General features: G+C 37.0%; 4 protein-coding genes and 1 long non-coding RNA gene across 5 annotated transcripts in view; 3 read left to right on the top strand and 2 right to left on the bottom strand.

Moving 5' to 3' along the window:
• Positions 1-7,325, top strand: part of LOC145728825 (NF-kappa-B inhibitor cactus-like) — a 12,877-nt gene extending 5,552 nt beyond the window's left edge. Inside the window, exons 3-6 of the mRNA XM_081979365.1 lie at positions 925-1,123; positions 1,570-1,726; positions 6,077-6,408; positions 6,470-7,325. Coding sequence (XP_081835491.1) covers positions 925-1,123; positions 1,570-1,726; positions 6,077-6,408; positions 6,470-6,532 — 751 coding nt within the window. The 3' untranslated portion in view covers positions 6,533-7,325. The remainder of the gene's footprint in view (positions 1-924; positions 1,124-1,569; positions 1,727-6,076; positions 6,409-6,469) is intronic.
• LOC145728845 (uncharacterized) lies at positions 1,733-4,109 on the top strand. Its single transcript, XR_014178180.1, has 2 exons — positions 1,733-3,059; positions 3,114-4,109. It is a non-coding gene; the product is annotated as an uncharacterized LOC145728845 (long non-coding RNA).
• Positions 7,326-7,503: 178 nt separating the features above from the next.
• On the top strand, positions 7,504-8,602 carry LOC145728830 (NIF3-like protein 1). Its single transcript, XM_081979370.1, has 3 exons — positions 7,504-7,929; positions 7,982-8,268; positions 8,319-8,602. The coding sequence occupies exons 1-3, from the start codon at positions 7,583-7,585 to the stop codon at positions 8,576-8,578; spliced, it is 894 nt and encodes a 297-aa protein (XP_081835496.1). The 5' UTR covers positions 7,504-7,582; the 3' UTR covers positions 8,579-8,602.
• mRpS18C (mitochondrial ribosomal protein S18C) lies at positions 8,594-9,219 on the bottom strand. The gene is made up of 2 exons (XM_081979379.1): positions 9,059-9,219; positions 8,594-9,000 (listed from the first exon to the last, which is right to left on the bottom strand). Exons 1-2 carry the CDS (start codon positions 9,099-9,101, stop codon positions 8,648-8,650), a joined length of 396 nt encoding a protein of 131 aa, XP_081835505.1. The 5' UTR covers positions 9,102-9,219; the 3' UTR covers positions 8,594-8,647.
• Positions 9,220-9,337: 118 nt separating this feature from the next.
• LOC145728831 (syntenin-1-like) lies at positions 9,338-11,252 on the bottom strand. The gene is made up of 5 exons (XM_081979373.1): positions 11,033-11,252; positions 10,693-10,857; positions 10,503-10,631; positions 9,975-10,444; positions 9,338-9,921 (listed from the first exon to the last, which is right to left on the bottom strand). Exons 1-5 carry the CDS (start codon positions 11,093-11,095, stop codon positions 9,867-9,869), a joined length of 882 nt encoding a protein of 293 aa, XP_081835499.1. The 5' UTR covers positions 11,096-11,252; the 3' UTR covers positions 9,338-9,866.
• Between the last annotated feature and the right edge of the window lie 291 nt (positions 11,253-11,543).

The following is an 11,543-nucleotide window of genomic DNA, read 5'->3' on the forward strand; positions in this document are numbered from 1 at the left end:
TGGATTCAAATCAAACTAATGGCAAGTTTTAGCATTTTAGCATTTGATGTACACAAATATTTGAATGTGGTTAGTGATTATGCTGTGGCCAGGCAGGATGTCAATAACTGTATTAATCACTCACATTATCAAGAAAGTTACTTGTTTTGCTCGTTTGTTTGTACAATGTGAATTTTAAAAAAACTTTGTTGCACAGAGGGTCATTGAATTTTTCTACCTTGTCATTCCAATAGTTGGTCAAGGCTGTGTAAAAATTTAGACAAAATCATCAATTCAAAAGCCTTTATTGACTGTATACAGTCTAGAGGCTAGCTAGACCATGGACGTTTAAAGGAAACATTTACGTCACGTGATGTAGAGTGTGTGAGCTAGAAACGAGGCAAATCCAAGTCAGAGTGCTCAAGTTCAATGTCTATACTCTATTGTTGACAGTGATGTCTGTCAGCTGTGTGTTTGTATTCCAGTGATTCTAACCTCACCTTATTTATACCCTTAACCCAAAACAAAATAGTCATTTATTTCTTTTTTAAATAAAATTTTCAGTAATTAACACTGAGGAAGTGTATGCAATATATAACAAATTATTTTTTTAGGACTTTCTTATTTATGTTTCAGTCGTTCCGTATATGTAATTCGTGCGTTGTATAGAGTTTCTCGTTTCATGTGAAATCGGTCTGACTTAGTCGGAATTCCCACCTATAATTTAGTCAACGGTTTGTTGAAAAATTTGAATACACAAACGTCGGATTTCCATTGTACAAAATTCGAAAGCGACTTGGTTTTACCCATCTTATTTGTTCCTTAATAAGAAGGGTCGAGAATGGATTGCATGCTTGTACGCGTTTATGGCGTAACTGTTTGTGTTTATTCAGTTTATTGTTTAAATTCCAAGTGGGCCTATTTTTTATTGGTAACATTTTTTAGGCATCTGCACGCGGCCATTGTTCGCGGTTTTGTCGAAGTAGCGCTGGCGTTGATCCGAGCCGCCCCTCACCCCCGCCTTTTGGACACCCCCAACGACGCCGCCCTCACTCCCCTTCATCTGGCAGTGGCCACTGGGCAGCATCCAGTGGCGCGCTGGTTGATTATTGCCGGAGCCCGACCTTCCCCAAGAAATTCAGAGGTAAGTCCTCGAATCGATTAATTATTCAAAGTTTGACACATACTGGAGAAAAACGGGACTCCCCTGGACTGCGGTCACTGGCACTCGACTTTGATGAACCGATTAAATAATCATGAGTTTTTTTTAACAAGGGAATTACATAAGTACTTTTTTTAATTTTTAATTGCTCGTTGGCAAACTTGGTCGATTTCATGGTTATTTAATCAAGTATTACAACAGCCATATCGTTTTGCTTATTCCTCTTTGAATGTTGAATGTACTGAGTTGCGGTATTGATAAAGCTAATTAAAACAATTACCTTTGACTACTAAAATGTTTTTGTTCTGCAATTATTTTATAAAGTATTGGCCAACCTAATTTGCAATGAAAACGCTTCTGCTCTGAACCAGATTGGTTCAGTCTGAACTGATATAAACCTGTTAGATTACTATCAATAATATTTTTAGGGTAATTCGCCGCTCCATCTTGCCGCCAAATCGGGAGATTTGAACTGTGTGAGGGCAATAATGGACCCAGTCAGTCCCAAATCGAGGGAAGCGCTAGCGTTGGGGTACCAGACCGTACCTTATGAAAAACCAAAACTCGATCAGTGGAATTATCTGGGTAAGTTCTTGTCATACTACATACACTCCATACAAGTGGTTCTTCTACCGCATCATGATTATAAATAAACTCTATTGTTGTCTAACTTTAGAAATACAATCTCAAATGTGAATTTTAGAAAAGCTCAAGAAGGTTAATTACGTTTAGTGGGGCCATGGTAACTTCCTGGCATGTTTGTTACTACTCAATAGTGATAAATAAACAGTTGGACGACCTTTGGTCTCAACCGCTTCCGTTAACCTACACTAGAATTACGAAAATCTGTTTGCTTGATATAATACTTGAATAAGGTCAAATTATGGTTCACTGCTGCGACTCAATTTACTGTTCGGAGAAATTACTGTGAATTTCTTAGGAAATACATCGAGATAGAAGGTTGTCGATAATTAATTTTAGGTCCTTGAGGAGAATTGTTTCCGCAAGTGGAAAAAGGAAATTACCTTTGATAGTTTCTATTTTTAGCAGCCTTGAAAGGCTACCAAATCTACTGTAACGGTAAATTTTTTGTCTCTTGTTCTGGTGGTATATTGTTTCAATGCTTTGCGATGGTTAACTACGATGATGTGCTGCAGGTCAGTGATGACATAAGTCTGCCAATTTTTTTCTGTATTTTTTGAATGAAGTTCAGGCACAATAATTTTAGCTACTCGTCCTGGAATGAAAATACTCCAGAATCCCGATTTAGACCTCTCTCGACGAGCCGATCTTTTTTAAGCTTCTGAAAGAACAAAGTCGCGTCGAAAATATGCGGAATTTGCAGTTGGCTGCCAGACCGGTCTGGTTTTCCCAAACGCGTCGTGGGGTCCTGCAAACGGGCTCCCCTCAGTTACTTTATGAAATTTTCTACGTTGCCGCTGAACGTGCAAATCCGCGAACCTCGAAGAGAGAACATTTTGGTAATTTCCGTTCACTCACGTCCATTCACTAAGTACACCCTGGTTTTTCCTAAATTGTTTACACAGCAATAACGTTGTTTACTGCTATGAACTCTAGGTCCCTAAAGAAACTTTCTATGACTGTTTTTTTTTTCTAGGAAGGAAGGAGTAGATAGAATGACGCAAGTGGGAAAAACATTAAATTCTCTACGTACAGCCTGAAAGAATATCAAATTAAGAAATATATTGAAAACTGTATTTTTAGTAATGATCATCAATCTGGTGACATCTAAAACTGAATATGTGTACCATTGACGTATAACGGTTCATCATAAGCTCATCATCATTGTTGTCTAACCACTCAGTGTGCGACCATAAAATATGATTTGTTATACGACCTGGCTTGTAAAAACGTTTTAGGAAATCCCAAAGAGATTAGCAAATTTCCCCAGAGCAAGGTTATCTTTTAAGTGCTGCGTTCTCTCACTATACCTACGACATACCTTTTTTAGATGTCGTTTGCCAAGCTTTGCCGCCTTACTAAATATCGTGGAGAAAAATGTTATCGTTGATATGCATCTCGGCGCAAAATCTGTTATTTGTACGATTTAGACGAGTCAACCATCGCATTGACGTAAATGATTGTTATTGCTTTTAAGTGTACACTGAATTTTCCTGACTTTTACCGTATAACTTAATCTTACTGGTTACATATACCGAAAACAACCTGTTGCCAATCAAAACACGGGATGAAAAATTCCTCTTTTAAAAATAAAACCAAAACAGTGCAGGAATAGCGGGCAAGACTGATGAACCAAGCGAACCATTTTAGGCAGCGCTGTAGAAATTAAAAATTTCCTTCACTCTAAATTTAAACATCCTTCAAATTATTGCCACGTTGCCGCTACGTTCACAATTTAAGGGACTTGACGTGAGGAGGAAAACTTTGTTGAAATATTCATGAGTAGCGAGCAGGAAATCCCGACCAATTTTTTGAGAGAACACAAAGAATTCGTAATGATCACATTCTGGGTTTGAATAAACATGATATCACCGTTTAGTTCATTTTTTTTTGGGTGTCCAGTTACGCGGACTTTTATTATATCGTTTTATAGACCTTAGCTTTAGGAATGACAAACACCAAAAACACGTCTGTGTGAGTTTATTCTAGAAAAAATCAATCGAGACAAACAAATTAAATCTGACGTACCTGTGTGTGTGTGTGTGTTAATGTATGTAAATTTGTAACATGGACAAAGGTGTGGATGTCCGGATGTATGAATTCTGGGAAAAATGTGTAATTTTTTGATTAACTTTTATTGCCGGTCGTGTCTGTTTATATTATTTCTCGTCTTGCAGGAGATAGTCATGTTTTAGCAAAGACGCAACACCGTTTGCGTTTAACTAATTCATTAGCGGGGACGAATGGTTATAATAATTCAAAGTCAAAGTACGGTACTCGAATTATTGTAAAACGTTATACATTTTGGGAAATCCATACACGTGTCATTGCGATATGTTAGATTGTTAATATCAGATTTTATTACAAGTAGTGGACATTTATTTTGGTGATTTTTCTTAAAGTTTTACGTTGTAGTAAATGTCTTAAATTTGTCACACGGTTTTGATTGTTTAATAATAATTGTTATACCGCTTGTCTGTACGCTCGTCAATTGAGGGGCTTAATGTGAAACAATAACAAGCCACATTTTTGCAGTAATTTTATTAATATTCTCAACTAGTGGCCTTTCAAGGTAAGAGAGATACTCCCTCTGGTGGTCAGTTTTAAAAACAATTTCGGGCATTCCAGCTGTCATTTCTCCCTTTGTTTACATTGATTTTGACAGTGACAGTGTTATATTATTTATAATGTTAGGTTAGGAACGTGTTGTTGTGTGTACTTTCAAATGTGACATCTAATGTCAGAACCGTGTTTGTTTTACATTTTGAATTGCATATTTACAGAAAGGTCTGAGTGGTTTTTAGTGTTTTAATTAACTTTTAGGGTATTGGGAGTGAGGAAAACTTAGTTTAAGCGTGATTAGGAGACCTTGAGGTGAGAGTTTTGAAATCTGATGTGTTTTACTCAGCTTTTGTGTATACACTTTGAGAAATAATGTACACATGTTTGTTTGCGTAGAATTTCAGGTAGGGGCTTAACAATTCAATGTTTTTTACACTACTCATGCTAGTAAATGATAATACTTAGCTTTAGTACTGCAGACACATTTTTAGATCAAACTATAGAAGTCAGCTTCGCACATTTGAAATGTTGTTTGTTCACAAGTAAACCGTTTATTGACCACAGGAACGTAAAATAGAATCACAAGTCACAACAAATTTCAAAAACGCTGATATTAACCTCAAAATTTGACACTTCGAGACGTATAACGATCGGGTGAGATAATCGGTGATCGGAATAGCTCGGTAGCAAAACCGCGTAACGGACAGAGAAACGTACATTATTGCATGCGCGGGACTAAGACAGAAAACGAAAAACATATCAAGTAGGCCATATTTTTAGCGCGCTGTTGCCAAACGCCGTAAGTATTCAATACCCTCGACAAACTTACTTACTTCTTCTTCTTCTTCTTTCCGGTCATGTGACCTATTTCGAGCAAAACGTGACCGTACTCTTGTTCATTCCTGACCTGAATCAACTTAGTAAACGAGTTATAAATGGCGACATCATTAACTGTCTAAACAAATTAATGACATTTTGATTGTTCCCAAGAATCAGAGGTGAAAATGGAGCTATTTTAGCGTTGATTTTTCGTTAGTAATTACCATATTTTGTCACGGTCTTCATCAAATCAATCAAAAAAAAATTATATTTTTATAATATCGATAAACATCTGTCACTGATGAGATTAAGGTAATTGCTTTTTAAAATTTTGAAGTACTTACGGTAGGTGTGTGTTTGTATGGAATTTCCATCAATAATCGAAAATCTTTGATAAAAAAAAAAGTATAATCAATCGACACGGAGTGATTTATTAGGGAGTGGATAATACAAACAGAAATGGGAAAATATCGTGACGTCTAAAAGTCCTCGATCAAAGTGTTTTTTTGGCTCGTGGAAATTCCAGTAGTATTTGGGAGACCCGAATTACGCAAACGGGAATAGTTTTCTGGCTCGTATTGAAAGGAACACATGAAATGGTTCAAAATAGACAGGGAGACGGGCGCAAACACCCACTCAATCACGAGATCCTGAATACTCTTCTATTTTCAGGTTTTCCTTCGCCAAAATGGTATAAGTGAACAGAACAAAAGTGGTTAAAATTTGGCAACGCGGTTAGCAAACAACATTTTTAATAATGCGGCCGGGATTTCCGAAATTCCGACGCGCTAATGCAATGTTGCTGGGATTTTGGGGTCGGTCATTCGACCATACTATCTGACAATCCACTTTTATTTGCCGTTAATGGAAAACACATTTTTTCCGAAATTATGAAAAAAAATTTGATTTCAGGTCAAACGTGCGCCCATGTTGCGGCCAGTCACGGACACTTGGACGTGTTGCGCCATCTCTTGGCCAGTGGTGCCGATGTCAATGCCAGAGAAGGACTTCAAGGATTGACGGTGCTGCATTACGCCGTCCAGAATCGTGACGAAAAAATGGTCAAGTATTTGTTGAGCGAGAGCTTGCGCCTGAACCCCGACCTGCGCAATTATCGGGGCAGAAACGCTTGGCAAACTTGTCCCGTCCTGCCTGACGATATTCGACAATATTTGACAACGACCGGCATTGACTCACCCTATTCCAGCGAGGAGGACAGTAGCGATGAAGATGACGATGTGGAGGTAGGTACAAATTGTTGTTTATTTGTAAAATAGGTAAAGTAAAAAGTAACTCTTGTTACAGATGTTCGACAGTCCACCAGGTCATCGATTCGCTTTGAATTTGGTAAACGCCAAATGTGCCTAACTCGCTGAATCCCCACCCAATGACCAACCAGGTGGAATAGAGTAAAATATACATAGAGTGCCAAAAAAAAAAAACAAAATGAGTGGTGACAGGGGTGGTACATGCTGGTTTGGTAACCCCATGGAATTTTGATAAACGCAGATCGATTTCTCGCCAATCGCCATTGTTCCCGACAATAGTTGCTGCGAGGGTCGGTTTGGTTTATTAAAACTGAGATCAACCAAGATTAGTTGTATATAGAGAACTAAAAGAAAGGCCGAGTTGGCATTATCTTATTAAAACGACTTGTACTAGTTTCCACTCTAAGACTTGAGAATAAAAGTCGTGTAAATGTGTCTAGAAAATGTGTAATTTATGTTTGTTTATGTTTAACCATTTCCCTAGGGATGATAAAAGTCTTTTATTATGTAGATACACTAGTCCAACAAAGACTTGTATTATTTGTAGAGGGGATGTTGCTCCTTCGTGAATTTATCTCACGTCCTATTATATAGATTTATTATGTGAATGGGAACATTTTGTATCGGTCACGGAAAGAATGTTAAATTTCCTTCAAAGTGGTAATTTAACCGGAAGAGGGGTGGAAGACGAAAAGACTAAAAATACAACCGTTGTGTTCTTTGTTGTTGTAGCAAGCAAAAAAAACTACAATTATTAGGAAACCACTGTATAGAGTTGTATTTATTAATGTAAGTAAATTAGGTTGTCCTCACTTAAAGTTTTGTACATAACCATAGCTAAGTTGATTATTTTATTCGCAAACTTGTACATTATATACATACCTACTTCCTCCTACCTGTGTTTTATTTAATTTATTACACTTTCCCTATTTTTAAATTAATGAAAATAATTAACGACTATTTATAACAGCGACTATATCGAATCAAATGTGTACAGTTATCGATTGTAATGTAGTATATCGATATCACAATCATTCCTAGTCGAAGAGCACGACCAAATGACATAAGTCTTATTACAACGTTGCCAAAGTGCCACAAACCCTACTATTCTAGTTGTTGATCTTTTATTAAAATAATAATAAAATGAAGAATGCATATATTTTATAGATTTACCGGTCTTTTAGTAGCAAAACAAGTTCCACCGCAATTCAGTTTACCAAAATTTTGCACAAACCAATTCAACAAAATGCCAAACCAAGGATATCAGCTCCAAGAAGTTGTAAAAAAATTACAAGCAATTGCCCCTTTAACTTTAGCAGAGTCCTGGGACAATGTGGGCTTATTAGTTGAACCTAGCAGCAACCTCACTATATCCAGTGCTCTATTAACCATAGATTTGACTGAAGAAGTGGTGGCTGAAGCCGTCCAACTTGGAGCTCAACTGATAATTTCCTATCATCCAAATATTTTCAGACCGCTCAAAAGTGTATCTCAAAGGTTAGTGCCTGTAGGAGTTACAGTACAAATTGAGTACTAAACTGTGTTTTAGTTGTTGGAAAGAACGAATCATAGTTCAGTGTATAAAGCACAATATTGCTGTGTTCAGTCCTCACACTTCATGGGATGCCATGGCCAATGGGGTGAATGATTGGTTAGCCTCAGCATTACCAGTGGTGAAAAGTGAGCCTATATTACCCAATAAAGATGACAGTAAAATTGGAATGGGTCGCCTGCTATCTATAAATGCAATTTCACTGTCTAAAGCCATTGAACTAGTTAAGCAGCATATTGGGTTACCACACTTACGGTTGGGACTGGGGAAATCAAAAAGTTTAGGTAACTTGAACAGTGTAAATTCAGACATTCAGTTAATTGAAGATGTTTAGATTCTACTGTAAAAACAGTGGCTTTGTGTGCTGGATCTGGTGCTTCAGTACTGGGTAACTTAGATGTAGATTTATACCTAACAGGGGAGATGTCACATCATGAAGTGCTTGATGCCACTCAGAGAGGTGTCAGTGTCATTTTATGCAACCACAGTGATTCAGAAAGAGGCTATCTGAGATCTTTCCAAACCCTTTTTGCTTCTGAGAATCTGGCAGTGCATGTCTCAAAAGTGGACAAAGATTGTTTAACTACAGTTTAGTAATAAATAGTAACATTTATTAAAGCTTTTTATTTACCCTATAATAACTAAAAAAAACACTACCAATAATTAGAATCTATGAGGTCTAATAGGATTTTCTGGGTCAAACAACTGAGGATCCTCCAGGAAAATCGGGTCTTTCAAATAAGTAGGCATCAGTCCACAATCCTGGGCTTTCACCATTTCCGCCTCCACCACTTTTTGCTGTGCTTTGCACAGTCGAGTTATGTGCCTACCATAAACCCTGCCAGTGTAAGAGGACTGAAATTGCGATAATAGCCTGACATTTTTATAGTCCACATGAATCTTGTGTTTGCAAAGCATACACTTTTCGTGTTCCTTCTCAAAGGGATTGTCCATGTCAAAAACTGGTTCATCAGTGGGGCTACCAGCAGAAGTTGTGTTTTGCCTATGGGTGATCACTGAAAAATGTTTATATTGCTATATTGCCAAGAAGGAAAATGTATTATTTGAATTTACCTCGGGGTATTAATGGATGCAGTCTGGTAATTAATCTGTTCATTTTAATAATAATAGAAATTTGATTTCCTCTTTACAAATAATGTTATAACTTTTTTAAATGGAATTTTGAGGTTAAGTTGTTCTAATGCTGTTGTCTTAGATAAGATAGTTTGGCAACATTGCAATACCCTGCAAATGTCAACATCTTTTCTTCTTTTGTTGCAGCAGTGAATGTGATGCAAAATGGCGGCTGGGGAGGGTAAGTGAAAATAATACTTTAACTAAAAATGTAATAAATAATTTCAAATGTTTATTATAAGAAGAATACATAATATAATCTAACGTACTACGTAACGTAACATTTTGGTTTTTGGGAATAATGGTGATTGGGGGTGATCAGCTGAAACTTTGGCAGTAAGAATACATTAAAATTAATATTTGAAACAGGATTGTCATCTTATCTTTAAATTAAATGCAAACATTGATATGCCATATAGTAGTTTCTACACCAGAAAAACAAGACAGTTAAATTATTATTGCTAATATTAACATTTGGCTGCCCTGTATAGTTTACTGTTCTGCTGCAAATATGGCACATGTCTAGACCTAAACTGTATTACATTAAAATAGAAAAATAACCTGACACGTTCACATGCCAGTAGTCAATATTGCATGCAGCCCACATACAATTCAAAAACATAAATAAAATACAAGAGATAAACAGTAAAGACTAACACTTTTATATGGCCCTTGGGAATAGTATATAATATGATAATCTCAGATTTCTTTTTTGATTATTATGCAGAAAAAATCTGTTGGTGTCCATTTAAAGAATGGGAATTGAATGATCCATCAAATCTTTTAGCAAAGATCCAGACATCCTGTAACAATAAAAAATTGTAACTTAAATACAATGACAATTCTGAATAGTTACTTTTTAACCATGTGATCATAAATAAAACTAGGAATTACAGTGACAGTGACCACATTTCCTGCCTTCTTGATAATTTCCTTGATCTGTTTGTCCTTCAAACCGACCACATTCTGACCATCCACTTCCAACATTTGATGATCGGTCAAAACGCCATTTTTTGCCGCTGACGAGTCTTTGACCAGGGCCACTATTTTACCATTTTTGTACTGGAAACCCAGCCCACCTGTGCTGTCCTTGTGCAGAGTGATGGTACGTTCAAATGGCCGGTCCCGCACCGCTATTTTGATCCCATTGACTGGACTTTTCTTGATCAATTCATGCACTTTGTCCATGGTGAATCCGGCTACGTTAATTCCATTAAGTTGCAGGATTTGATCGCCGAATCTCAGACCGACCAGCGCTGCTGGGGAGTTTTCAACCACCAGAGCTATAAAAATGCCCTTGTTGATTTCTCTGACTCTAAGGCCCACCTAGAGACATTTAGAACACAATCAGAGTTTAATTTATGTTTATATGGTTAAATTAAACCTTGTTTTCTGCATCTTTACAAAGGATAACCTCTCTAACACCATGAGTGACTTGAGCCTTTACCAAACCTTGAGATTGTGAAGATAGAGGAGCAACCATAACAGCAGTTCCATTGTTTATTGCAGGAGACTGGGAAATATATTATTAGTTACTGTTTGTTGAGAATTTAATAGATTAAAGATGCTGATACCTGCTGTTGGTAGATGGCAACTGAGTTAAGGTACTCAGGCATATTTTCCCTAAGGACAGCCTCACTCAGTTCCAATCCCATGTAATTACCCAATTCTGGATACATTCCCCCATTACTGGGCAAATTTTCATTATATGGAGGAGGAGCACTGAAGTCTGAAGCAATCTATAGGAAAAGGAGATGTAAATAAATCCCCAGCTACCTAGTTTTATTAGCTGTACAACTTTCTAATAAATGGTTGGCTACTGCTAGATTCTAGTTGACTATCATTATTATCGCTGCAAGCTACTTGTCAGTAGTGATTTAAATCAACATTGTTATCTAAATTTAAAATTCCTACCTTTATTTGAGCCCTGTTTAGCTCATCCACCTTCATGTCTTCCAGGCTTGGATAAATTGACATTTTGCTGGCTCAAAAATAATTGGAAATATGCAGATTTATTGAAACTTATGAGTAATAAACTACACCCAACCAGATGCGATGACAAATTTATCTTTTTATTAATATTAGTAGAGAAATGAAAACAAATACCCCTGTGATAAGGAGAAACGTCAAAACAATGTGCACACTGTTGCCAAATTGAAGATTTTTTAAAAGGGGCTCAACCAATTCAGATTGGAGCTTGTCTCTGTCGAAAGTGTTTTCATAAACCGATGGTGAAATGTATGGTAGTGTTGGGTTTGGGTATACCAGATTTTTTCTTGTATTTTGTGAAGATTTATTTTTCGCACGACTTGGCAATGCTACCAGCAACATTAAACCAAACCGAGCGGGTAGGTACTAACGTCAAATGTCAAAGCATGCCGATTTAATCACGTGATCTCTGCAGCGTAGCTTTACGTATGTACCA

This window comes from Ips typographus, linkage group LG4 (assembly GCF_016097725.1).
Source record: "Ips typographus isolate SLU linkage group LG4, UJ_Ityp_2.0, whole genome shotgun sequence".
NCBI lineage: Eukaryota > Metazoa > Arthropoda > Insecta > Coleoptera > Curculionidae > Ips > Ips typographus.

Bases quoted from the DNA above. Each gene is read 5' to 3' on its own strand.
- mRpS18C (XM_081979379.1), bottom strand. From the start codon at position 9,101: ATGAACAGATTAATTACCAGACTGCATCCATTAATACCCCGAG. The intron at 9,001-9,058 runs GTAAATTCAAAT...AACATTTTTCAG, and splicing joins GCATCCATTAATACCCCGAG to TGATCACCCATAGGCAAAAC.
- LOC145728830 (XM_081979370.1), top strand. From the start codon at position 7,583: ATGCATATATTTTATAGATTTACCGGTCTTTTAGTAGCAAAACAAGTT. The intron at 7,930-7,981 runs GTTAGTGCCTGT...ACTGTGTTTTAG, and splicing joins CTCAAAAGTGTATCTCAAAG to TTGTTGGAAAGAACGAATCA. The intron at 8,269-8,318 runs GTAACTTGAACA...GAAGATGTTTAG, and splicing joins GGGGAAATCAAAAAGTTTAG to ATTCTACTGTAAAAACAGTG.
- LOC145728831 (XM_081979373.1), bottom strand. From the start codon at position 11,095: ATGTCAATTTATCCAAGCCTGGAAGACATGAAGGTGGATGAGCTAAAC. The intron at 10,858-11,032 runs GTAGGAATTTTA...CTTTTCCTATAG, and splicing joins TAAACAGGGCTCAAATAAAG to ATTGCTTCAGACTTCAGTGC. The intron at 10,445-10,502 runs GTTTAATTTAAC...AAATGTCTCTAG, and splicing joins GTAAAGATGCAGAAAACAAG to GTGGGCCTTAGAGTCAGAGA.